Source organism: Melozone crissalis, unplaced genomic scaffold (assembly GCF_028551555.1).
Source record: "Melozone crissalis strain CALT ecotype California unplaced genomic scaffold, PUWL_Pcris_2 ptg000018l_1, whole genome shotgun sequence".
Taxonomy (NCBI): Eukaryota; Metazoa; Chordata; class Aves; order Passeriformes; family Passerellidae; genus Melozone; species Melozone crissalis.
This window is the reverse complement of record NW_026535796.1, coordinates 29,418,275-29,430,989: the sequence shown is the minus strand read 5'-3', so window position 1 is coordinate 29,430,989 and position 12,715 is coordinate 29,418,275. Positions and strand designations below refer to the sequence as shown.

The window sequence follows — 12,715 nt, the reverse complement described above, 5'->3', positions numbered from 1 at the left end:
AAAGCAAAGAAACATTATAAGCATCAGATCTTATATCCTTTTCTGAACTGTAATATGTGCCAAATTGAATTACAATACTAGCCTTTATAATTTCTGGTATTTACAGTACCGTTTTTCTGCTTTTCAGGTGATGTGTTTAACATACTGGTTAAGCACAGTTTAGAGTAGTGTGCCTAATGCTTACTAAATATTGCAGCCATGTGAGATTCTCTTCTGAAAATGCTCTGAGAGCATTGTTTGTTATTTTATCTCAGTGGCAGATGAAGTTTGAAATCTGTTGGAAAAAAAAAAAGCTATAAATCTGCACAATTACACACTGAAGTTCTCCTGAACCTCCACACACTTTGATATGTAAGCTGACAGAATCTGTTGGCAGCAATGCTTTATCTGTCGCTAGAGATAAGCAAACAGCAATCAACACAGGGGAAGCTGCAAGAAATTGTCTCCCACAAGTTTCTGCTGTGGTAGACAGAAGATCAATTTTTGCACTCAGAGGTGAAGATTCAGTAGAGCACCTACAGAAAACTCACCTACTTGGGTGTTATCTCTCCATTTGTAGAATCGCAGCCTTCATTAAGGGTTGATGGATAGCAGGCTGCAAGCATGCAGAAGGGAGGGAAACGCACTTTAACTAATTACTAAATTAAAATCTGCTTATACATTGTGATTTTATTACATATTTTGGATTGCTCAGTGATTAACCACTCTATTGTGCTAAATGAAAACCTGGAAAATGTCTGAAGAGATTCCATTATGTCTAACAGAGCGAGTTAAAGTCTAGATCTCTGTACAAATATTACTCAATAAGGCTGAGTTTTAGAGCTCAATTTTGAACTCAGATTCCATATTACTTAGGGAAAATAAAGGAATGTTTTTCTCAGGTCCTGCTTCACTCTCCTGCACAGATTGTGAGAGGGCAGGAGCTGCCCCTGTGGACCTGCTGGCTCCATCCAGTTTCTGTTACCTCTGACAGTGCGGCATGGTTAAAATGCAAACCTGTCCTGGTGTCCTAATGCATCTGATCTGATTGCAGTTCTGAACTGTGCCATGTTAATTAATGCCACAAATGATTGGATCATTTAGGGGACAAACACAGATTATTTTAAAGGTTTTATGAAGGAACTTCTGCATGCCTATTGCGGAGATTGGTGCTAAGGAAAGGCGAACAGCAGTTAAACCTTTTGTGTCATGTCCATGATTATTACTGTGACTCAGAGAGCCAAATGCCTAAAACCTCCTGCAACTGTAGCTATTCCACTGCTCTCTTCAGTAAAAAGTTTAAGAATGGCTAAACTTCATTATTCCCATCTTCTATTTTTATTGTAATCAGAGAGGGAAAAGCGTTTATTTCTTTGAATTCAAAAGATAGCACAGCAGTTAGAGTGAATTATGCTGTGTTTAGCACCACTTTGGCTTTAGTGCACACCACATGCTTTTCCTGATACTTCCTAAACAACAGCATATTAATTTGTGAGCTAGAAGGCAGAGGGTAGCAAAACTTTAAACGAAAAAAAAATGAGACTCATCATATGTAAACAATGTGTCTGGAAAAGTAACAGCAATGATAAAGTAGCCTTAATATTCCCAATATATGTTTCTTAGTCAATTACTGGTCTTTAAGTAAAATTGGCTTTTCAGATTTTAAATTGCACTGATGAGGTGATAGATTAATAAAAACCACATGACCAATAACAATTTAAACTGCATGGTAATATAAATAATGTACTTAATGTCTAATGGATTCAGAGGAAAAGCACATGGAACTAAGTTGTGTCTTGGAGGAAAAGTGTTTATTACCCAATATTACCCATATTACCCAATATTACCCATATTGGGTAATATTCTGGTCAGCGTTAATTTTCTTGATAGTAACTTTTTCTGTAGCATTTTATAGCAATTCTTAAAATCTGCAGTCACAAGCCAAGAAAAAAGACAGAACTTATTTGAAGATAATATTTTCTGAATGCTTAATATTTTTAAGTCACCATCAACAGTTGTCTTCTCTGCCAGTCATTTATATGGTCTAGTCATTCATTGAGTCCTCTCTTTCCATAATGTGTCTGTCTGATGTCATAGCCCCTAGATTAATTTCATCAACTCTTCCTGATGAGAAATTTAGCTTTTTTGTGTAATGCTTTGTCCTTCCTTTTATCCATTTAAGATATCCTTTTATCCTACTTAAGAAAATGAAGACTTTTCAGTTTTGTAGGTTTCTCCATAGGGAGTTCTGATTTTTGCCTAAGTGGCTGCATTTTTCCATATTTTTCCATTAACTTCACTCTTTCAAAAGAACACATCCCAAAATCTGATCCTGCTTTGGGATGTCTAAATAAGATTGTAACACATTACTGGAGATAGGTAGTTTTTGTGGTAGATGTTTGGTATGTTTTAGAAAACCAGGTTTTGTCAGAGCCATTCAGCAATTCATTGCCCAGTCTATTTCTGCTCTCTTTTCAATGTTTGTCAAGCCAGGCTGCATTTCCAAATTCACTGAATTGCTATATGAGAATTTGAACTTAATTCAGTCCTCATTGTGGCATTTTGCTAGATGCTGATATAGAGGACTCTACTTGCAGAATTCCTGTCTATTTTATAGCTTGAAATTTCACATGTCTCAAACATGGAACCTGTTTTCAACAGCTTTGCTGTTTGTTTCCAGTTTTAACCTTCCAGTCTACCAAATTTGCATCATCTCAAGAGATTTATTTTTACTTCACTACATGACACAAGAAATAAATACTGGTAAATATAAAAATAGAACTCCATGATGGAGTTTTTCTCTCTATCTGTTAGTATATTTTATGTACTATGACTTCTCTGTGGTAGCTATTCTTTTGAACTGTATGGTCCTAAAATGTGCTGTATCAAGACTGGAATTATTCATAATGTGTTTCATTCTGCTGTCCTATTTTCATAAAACATTGTATTCATAATTCTTTTTTCATCAGCTACCACCAGCACAGCTATTGCTACCAACCTGATGGGCTGTGTGATGTACATCACGCTTCGTTAATTAGGTGCTTCGTATTACTTAATATTATTAAAATAACTTGGGAAGAAACAATGCCATTCCTATCATGCATTAAATTTGGTCATGGTGTCCCTGTTACAATGCTTTGTAGTCATATATAAATACCATGGCTGCCTTTGAGTCAGTATTTATTTATACTTCTTCCAGCATAATGCGAATAGAAACTCTGAGTGCTTCACACATTAATGAGAAAGTCACATGAATGAATGAGCATTGAGTATCAGGAGGTCAATGCATGTTATAGGTCAAAGATGCTCTCTGCCTCTGTAAATGTTTAGCTAGCTGTTGAAAAGGAGGTCTTGGCTCTTCTTACACATTTGCTTGGATAAAGTAGTATTAGGAAACCTCACTTGTAGGGTACAGCTTAGAATTGATAAGGATTTCTTTTGAGAGTACAGCTGAATCTGTGTGCCTGAAAATCTCAGCCAACTGAAGATCATTGTATGCTAAAATAACTGCATGTACGCTGTAGCATTTGTCAACAAAGCTGTATTGACTAGCAGCAGGAAAGGGATGTGTGTGTATGAAAAAATTATAATAATGATGACCTCTAATCAATTAACCTATTCTTAGAAAAATCCAGGATCTGGGAAGTCCTGGACATCCTGTATTAGTGGAAGCAGCTTAAATTTGTACAAATGATGGCAGGAAGAGTAGGTAGTATTCTAGGTGTATTTTAAAATTCTTAATCAATTATAAATTTATCATTAATTTAGGACTGCTTTTTTTTAATATCCTTCAGGTGATTTCTTGTTTATAACTTACGTAAAAAGTTTCAATCTGTAGGGAAGGACTAAATTAATGATATGTTTGTAATAGGGTTTTTAAGATATTTTGTAAACTTTTGCATTTATGTGCAGGGCACGTCCTAGCTGAGTTAAAGCAGTCATTCCTGTGAAAAGCAATTATTCTGTTTATTTGATACTTAGAGTGAAAATTGTGACTTTGTCTGTACTACAATTAATTCTTTGGCATATTAATAAACTTGCATAAGCAGTATAGAGCCATGAACCTCCTGACTGTGGAGGTTCTTTCCAGTGAATTGAAAGAGCTATCTTTCTTAAAATCAAAGGGATACAGAGCTTTCTAAAGTTTGCATTTGAATTTTTCTGTCGGGGATTCTGCTGAATGATCACCTGTTTAAAAGGCCAGTACTCATTCTGCTGGAGAAGTTGGCTAGTTTATTCCCTTTAACAAAGTCTCCAGCTCCTAGAACTTTATAAGTCTTCAACTGACTGTTTGCACTATTATGGAAGGTAAGCCAGGAGCCCATAAAAAGGTAAACAGGAGTCCATAAAAGTGTTAGAAAAAGCACTTCCATAATCCTCTCAGAACTTTCACTCAGGTTGCCTTCTTGGTGATAACCTGGTGCATTCTCCTAGATTGTGTGTAGAGCAGAGGTGTCTTTCTTAATGCTCTCAATTTACTTAATTATAGATTTTACAGAGGAATACTATAAAATTTTATAAAGCTCCTAAAATGTCTGGTAAGGATTACTTTAAAACCTGATTTAAAATAAAAAATCAGTGAAAATTAATGAAAATACTTAAAAATACTATATAGTTACTACCCTCTCCTCAAAACTGCTTCATCTTTCTAGACAGAGTATTTAATTTTGTAACAGATGATGCCCAAATTTTGCTCCCTGAAGTTGTATATTGAAAATTAATGTTAATGCCTTTCAAATTTTTATCTTCATTGTTTTTAAGCAGTACAACTCAAAACTTAATCATCAAACAATTATGTGTATTTTTTTTTAATTCAGAAATTGAGTGAACATGCATCTTATTGTTCATTCATTTTACATGAATTGCAGCCAGACTAAGCTTTGTAAGATAGTGGCTGTCAGGATGCTGTCAGAACAGGATGGGGGTTTTGTGAGTTTAAACACAGAGAAAAACAGTGAACTTTTCACAAGTCTTTTAAGCATTTTAATTCCAGCACTCACAATGTCGTTATTAGACTTCCTAGATTCTTCTTTGCTTTACCCTGCCCTGTTCTTTTGTTGCCCTGCCTGTATCTATCACTTGCATCTTGGCTACTGTTACTCAGACAGAACTCTTACAGGTTTCAACAAGTGGCATTTCTTGAATTGCATGATTTCCTGATAAAAAGTGGCAAAGACTCTTTGCTGTTGAAGCTCATATTTTCTTCTTCCACCTAAGTTTGAAAACTTTGAGTAATAAAGCAAATAAAATTGTATCAAATAGTTTGAGTTTCTACTTCAGGTGTACTTCTAGTAGGCATGTTGAATTTCCGCTTATTTATTTATTTGGGCTTATTTCTTAAGAGGCAAGGGATAGACAAAACTTTCCTGGCAAAAACAACTCTAGATAAAAAACAAAACAAAACGGCAAAACTGGTTACAGAGATGGCAATATTGCAGTGGTGAAACAAGCAGCCTGTCTGTGTAAACTGTTTTCAAGTGCTTGGTGCTGACAGTTGTAACCATCCAGGGAAACTGCCTTTTCCCCCTCGTCATAGTTTTCTTCCCTTTCTCTTTTTTGTGCATCTTCTCTAGTGATTTTTTTCTAGACCAGTGCCTTTCTGGTCTGTTCAACAAGCCATTGGTAATTTCCCCCAAGAATACAAAGAAATATGTTATTACACGTTATATATCCTTGTCCTGAAGTGAAAAAAGGGGCCCCTCGTCCTGTTGTAACTTGAGGGAAGTTGAATAGCTAAATATGATATCCTCACTTGTGAGGCTCACAGTCATATCTGCTTCCAGTGGGTTGCACAGAAGGAATGTAATAGAGACATTATCAACCCTCAGTGGGTGCTTGACAGTTACCGAGGCACATGCTGGGATATGTGCACCTACATCACAACAGTTACCAGGACAATCAACCTCTCATCAAGGGTTGAGCCATTCTTGACCTATTTTCCAAACTGAGATTCATAGTAAATTATTGAAAAATGAACCCTGAAGATCATACACACCCAAACACCACTGAAAATAATAAAGAAATGTTAGTCTCCTAAATTCATATTCAGCACTGGTTTATATATCAAAAGACAGACTGAAGTCTTACTTGAATACTGCTGAATTTAAGGGTAAGTTGGACAGTGTTGCAGAAGATGCTGATGTTTGTTGATACCCAGATCTTCTGCAGTGGGTAAGGGACTATGTTTTCCTCCTTGAAACATCAGATAAAAACAATGATCTCTACTTTCTGAATGGTGGTATCAAAACCATTGTGTATGACTGACTTCCCCATCTCTTCCCCACAGCTTGAAACCTCAGAATGTCTCATATGAATAAAGAGGAAGAGGATTACCCCACTATTTTGGAAAACAACTGAGTTTTAAGAATGATGCCATCTGTCAGTAATGGTCCTACTGGATATCCACTGACTTTCTTATCCTACATACAGTTCACCAGCATTTTGAGAGGGAACAAAATAAACACGAGTTAGAAAATTTAGCATTAACTGTACTTGATGCTAAAAGAGTCAGTAGATAACAATCTGTTTGTCCACAATAGAAAAGTAAAATTAGGACCATCTGTTCCAGGAAAAGAATGGCTCAGAGCCTCTGGCAATGCTTTCTTTGTCAAAAGTCTTGAGATTTATTTTCTGTCATTCCCATGATTGCTTTGATTTCCAAGACAGTATTCATCACCAGGAAGTCAGGGCTGCTTTAGTGATAGTCTCCCATTGCCAAGAATAGGTTTGTCTATCAAATTAACTGCATAAATTCAGATGGACTGCCATGTGCATTCCCATTTTCCTGGATATTGTTTTCATTGTTTTCTGCCCCTTGACAGAAGCACACATAAAGCCCTAGATGGCAAATCGAGCCTGCAGAGAGGAAGTCTCTGTTGAAAAAGAAAAGCTTTTCCATATTGTTGTACAAAATACAACCTCAGAGATAATTGGTTTAAAGAATTCTGTCCCATCTCATACTCTTAAAACAGACAAGATGATTATTCAGCTCCTTTAATACCCAGCTGGCAACAATATTCATCTGGCGTGTTTCAGACCCAGTGCCCCTTAGTGGTGCCATGGGTCTGTGTTACTTTCGAGACCATCTTTCCCTGTCACCATGATATAAACAGAGAAATAAAGATGTAAACCAGCATACTTTGGACAAGCCAAGGGATAATGTGATGAAATGGAAAAATTGCAGGAATATTGTCATTCCTTGTGGCTAGTCAGTTATTCTGGAATAGCAATAACTTTCCACCAGAACTCATGCTGAACATTTAGCACCACCTAATATGATTTAACCTTTCATTATAGCCTCTTTTTTTTTTTTTTAATGTTTTTCTTTAATTGCATTCAAAGCTCAGCAGTCTCATTACAGAGATTTTTCCAAACGGGTCACTCATTGCAGTGCCATGCATTGGTCATTGGCTCATGGGTCTCATCCCTTCAGGCACCACAGCACACATACCTACAGGGTGAAAGAGTTGGCTTTGTTCAGCCTGGAGGAGATCAGTTTCCAGAGGAGTCCATAGAGCACCTTGAACTACCTAAAGGAGGCTGCAAGAGACCTTTTACAAGGGCATGTAGTGATGGGGTAATTGCTTTTAACTGAAAGAGGGCAGGTTTAGGTTGGTTATTAGGCGCAATTTCTTGACTCTGACGGTGATGATACAGTGGGACAGGTTGTTCAGAGAGGTTGTGCATGCCCCATCTGTGGAAGTGTTCAAGACCAATTGAGCAATCCAGTCTAGTAGAAGGTCTCCCTACCCTTGGTAGTAGAGTTGGATCTTTAAGGACCTTTCCAACCTAAACTATTCTGTGATTCTGTGAACCTCAGTGAATCATTGACTCCAAAACCACAGAAGTCATGAAATTGTTAAAGATGCCCTTCTCACTTTTCTGACACTGCCAACTGTTGATTAGCAAGTAGAAGCAATGCTCAATTCAAAAGAATAGTATTGCAAGACTTGATGACTTACAAAACCTAATTTCTCCACTCAGGGACTGGGAAGGCGTTGCTGTCAGTTGTGACACTGAAAGTCTCCGAAAAATAAATACATATATATTGTTTACTGTGATACCTGAATAATGCTATTCTTGGGAGGAAAATGTTAAAGCTGGAAGATTTGGCAACGAGGGAATATTTTTACTCGAAGTGACCTTGCACCTTGCTGCTAAAAATGTTGGTGTAGGAAAGCTCCATTTATTATGCCTAGTGTTGCTCATCCTCTGCCTCTTTTGAGAAGTAGAATTCACATGTAGAGACAGCACACTCTCACAGACAGGCTTGAGCCTCGTGCTGGAGAGAGATCACAGAAGCACAGCCTTGAGATGGAATGGGGGTGCCACAGCCCTGTGATACATCGGGGCAGGCAGTGCCCCCCTTCTGCCAGGATGAGCTGAGCCCAGCAGAGCTGGTGTCTCCGTGCCTGTGCAATGGAATAAACCTTCTCCTTGCATTTCACCTGTGGCTTGGTGGTTGCCTTGGTTGCCTTGGTTGCCTCCATGTGTCAAATCACACAACTGTAGACCTCACATGAGTTTTTTTTTTTTTTTCTCTTGAGCAGGATACTTGTGAGAATTATTTTCAGGCAACTGTTTAGTAAAACAGTTTTAATCCCATTAGGAAGGGTTGCATGGGTGCCTGCAGGTACATCGGCATTGACTGCAATTTGTAAAAAGCTGGAGTGACAAGGGATAACTGCCCTCTTTTTACAAGCACCATGTCTGTGTAGCTCTCTGTTTGCATGTCCTAGTTGGGACAAATACATTTGAACTAACATTTTCCAATATTATTTCTTTTCAGCTATTGATCTCATAAATAATTTATTGCAAGTGAAAATGAGAAAGCGCTACAGTGTGGACAAGACGTTAAGCCACCCATGGTTACAGGTACTTCTCCAAATTCCATGTTTTTACTTTTGCATTTGGACTCTAAACATATAAAAAAATCTTCATCTTTAAGCACAGTAGAATCTAAAAAAATCTACTAACCTGAATATGATTTTAAGTCCTTAGAAGCTCATGCTTGTTCACCAATTTACCTATGGTTTCTCATTAATTTCTGAAGTATTAGATTCAATACTAAACAGCCTCATGCTGTCAGAATACATCAAAAAATATTTTATCATTTTTGTCTGCTTAGAAAATTACGTATATTAAAAAATTCCTTGTAGTCATTTGACTTACATTATTTCATTGCCTGTGGTTTACTCTAATTCACTTCTTATTAAAATTATTCAATGGTTTTTCACTTTACAGTCATCACAAAAGCTAATGAAATTGTGTTCTTGCCAGGAAAATACATTAACCACATTCAACTGAATTTTTCAAGTAAAAACTGAGATGTAAGGAATTTTTAAGATGCTAGCAGTCTCTGTCTTGTGCTCACCATATGATATGGTACTATTGTTTTTATCCTGGCAGCAGCCAAATCACTGCAAGTTCAAGGCCCAAGACAAAGCAGTGAGGAGCCAGGGCCAGCATCCCCAGCCGAGGAGCAGGGAGGGCTGGGGGCAGCCCAGGCCAGGGCACTGTGTCCCTCCCTGGAGATGAGGACAGGCTGAGGCCAGACAGATGCATCAGCCTGTCGGATCTCCCAAGGGAGCTTTGTTTGTGTCTAGGAAAGTAATCATGGCACAGGCATGGCATAGACCAGATGCATAATCCCCAATCCCAAAGGAATCTTTATCAAACCAGAAAACTAAGTCCTACTTCAGTATGTTATAGCTGATACTGTGTCTCAAAGTAGATGATGACCTTCTGGTATAGGAGGAAAAGGGCTGTAACTGCCCATGCTGCACCCCACCTTTCTCAGGGATGTTTATCTGGAGCTTGCTTTCTTACCCTCAGATTTCCTGTCCCTCACTAGTTTTTTCCTCCAAGACCACTCCTCTGCCTGGCAGCCATCACAGAACGCATTTGCTTGAGTCTGTGGGGGCCTGAAGTGTCTGGGCTGAGGTCTACAGCAAGGATGCTGGCTGTCTCATGTGACAGGACAGGGTCCTTCTCCTCTAGATCCACTTTTATTGCTTGTGTACTAGTGAGTGGAGGTGAACTAGGATGGGGCAGTTCAGCAGCAGCTCTAGCCCCAGGCATGGGATGAGTCCTCTGTCTAGAAGAGTCCTGCCTTGCAGGCTAAGGAAGTATAACAGTGGTTATTTTTCCTTACAGGGCAGTGACACTTAGCGGTGTTCTCTGAGAGGATGACACTAAGAAATGGGCCAAAGTATATGTGATACTAAAGATGAAAGCTTTATGCATTTACTTTGTTTAGGCTTTCTGATGATTTGGCTATGTGGTTAGGGCTGTGTCTTAGGCTGAGACAAGGGGAAGGAGAAAAAAGAAAACTGGATATAGGATCATGAGGAGGGGTTACTCTGCACGGGGCTAGGATTGGCTCTGTTACTGCAGCTTCATGTGTTCTTTAGGTGGGAATAAGAAAAGAAATTATTAAACTTGCATACTTTGGACAGATGAGAGGCTGCAGTGCATAATGGTTTAAACAGCATGAGACTCACACTGACTTCCATCCTTACATTTGACTGTCAACATGGAGTTCCAAACTACCTTAATGTTTAGATGTATCCATTTCTTTGAGGAAACCAGTAATTGCCCAAGTTCAGAAAAGGAGATTTTTCTAGCCCAAGCTGAATTTGTGTTCTGCATTATTATACTGAGATACAGACTTAGCTGTCTTGACTGATACAGATCACTAGAATGTATTTGTATGATTTAAAGATGTTTATTCTTCCTTATTCATCTTGTGACTAGAAGGAGGAATTGCTTTACCACCATGCCTCAGTTAGATATTATGGCAATCTATACATATCTGTACATTTCGCAAAACAACCTGTAATTCTGTAAAGCTCAATGCTATAATTGTGACAATTCAATTAAATTAATTTATTAAAAAATCCTCTAGAGATGAAACGTATATCTTTAGGCAGATTTCACATTTATATAAGATTTTTTCCATTCTAGAGCAATAGGGATGATCCTTTGATAGCTGAGTTAATAGCACTTTGAGTGTTATTGATAGCAAAGGGAGTATACTTTATTTCAGGAAATCTAAAAGTAATACTGTTATTCTTTTCCAGGACTACCAAACCTGGTTAGATTTAAGGGAACTGGAATGTAAAATGGGGGAACGTTACATCACCCATGAAAGTGATGACTCCCGGTGGGAACAGTATTCAGAAGAACATGGATTGCAGTATCCAGCACACCTTATCAGTCCAAGTGCTAACCATAACGAAAACACCAAGCTAGAAGAAACAGAAATGAAAGCCCTCAGTGAGCGTGTCAGCATCCTTTAAGTTACATCCCCTATAATCTGTCAAAACACTGTGGAATTAATAAATACATACGGTCAGGTTTAACGTTTGCCTTGCAGAACTGCCATTATTTTCTGTCAGATGGGAACAAAGCTGTTATGCTGTTACACTGTTGATATATCTGAGTTGCCAAGACAAATCAACAGAAACATTTTTGTGTGACCAACTGTGTTGTATTTACAAAAGTTCCCAGAAACACTAAACTTGTTATTGTGAATGATTCATGTTGTATTTAATGTATTAAAACCTGTCTCCACGGTGCCTTTGCAAACTAGTGTTTTTCTTACTTGAGCCTCATTTTGGTAAGAGAGAACTTTCCCGGGAAGATCTCGGGGGTATTTTGTGCATCGTTAGTATTGTAATTGTAAGCAAACTCTTGAAGAGTAGATTATAACTGCTGTTCTGTGAACAACTTCTACCATTTGGAGAAAAGCTTTATTTAGTGTTCTAAAAATAGAAAAGGCAAAAAATAATGAATTGCATAGAATTGTACAGTTTCAGATAACCTGTGTATTTGTATGTTAATGTATATAGATACACATACACACAGTATAACTTGTTCTTAAGCCTAAATGCCTTAGTAAAATATAAACTGCAGCATGTCAGTTGTATTTCCCCTTTTCTTAAAATATTCTTCTCTATTATGAATATTCTCTAATATGTACATTCAAAAACTAAATAACGTGTTGACTTTGTGTATGTTTTCAATAAAAGTCTTGTTAAAATAGGTTCATTGATGAAACTTTTTGTTTAAAATAACCCTGGAGTGGCATCAGAAGTATATAGAATAAATTAATTCATCATTAAGAAGACAGCGTGGAGGTAGGTGGGAAAATGCTGCTGGACAACCTCTGTTCCTTTCACACATATTTTATGAGAACCTAATGGGTCTGATTTTGTTCAGTTTTGAAACACACTGAGGGAGTGGGGAAGTTTATGCATTAAAAGAATTATAGTTTTTTGAGAAATGCGCTGCTTGTGCTTTTCCACTGAGTTCCGCTGAACTGCAGATCTTGCTCTTCTTCCCCTGAAAACTTTAAAGATGCTAATTTTCATTTCTAACTATTACTTAGACTACCAATGCTAAGCTATTTAGTTTTAACAGTGAGAGATATTCTGGCTGCACTATAAAAACACGTGACAGAGGAATTCACTGAAAAGCTGAAATTTATTCTACGCCGTTTTCTGTCTTGGAAAAAAAACCGGTTAATGTATAGGTTGTAATGTATGACTGAGGTTAAAAATGTAAAGATGCATTGGGCTAGAGGTGGAAGTACGCAAAGATAAGAGCTAATAGCCACATATGGTAAAGCTCCACTGCTCAAATATTGGCTTTATGTTAGTCATGAGCTCTTCATTAGATAAATTCATTCTTTCATTGAAGAAGAGCTTTGTCCTGAGAAAATTTTTGCCAGATA

At 37.6% G+C, this 12,715-nt stretch overlaps 1 protein-coding gene across 2 annotated transcripts in view; it reads left to right on the top strand.

Annotated features, from left to right (window-relative positions):
- The window catches only part of PRKD1 (protein kinase D1), a 116,121-nt gene extending 104,097 nt beyond the window's left edge, over positions 1-12,024 (top strand). For both annotated transcript variants that reach the window (XM_054275349.1, XM_054275348.1), the window contains 2 exons: positions 8,768-8,853; positions 11,061-12,024. In XM_054275349.1, the coding sequence (XP_054131324.1) occupies positions 8,768-8,853; positions 11,061-11,279 (305 nt within the window). In that variant the 3' untranslated portion in view covers positions 11,280-12,024. The remainder of the gene's footprint in view (positions 1-8,767; positions 8,854-11,060) is intronic.
- The last annotated feature ends 691 nt before the right edge of the window (positions 12,025-12,715 follow it).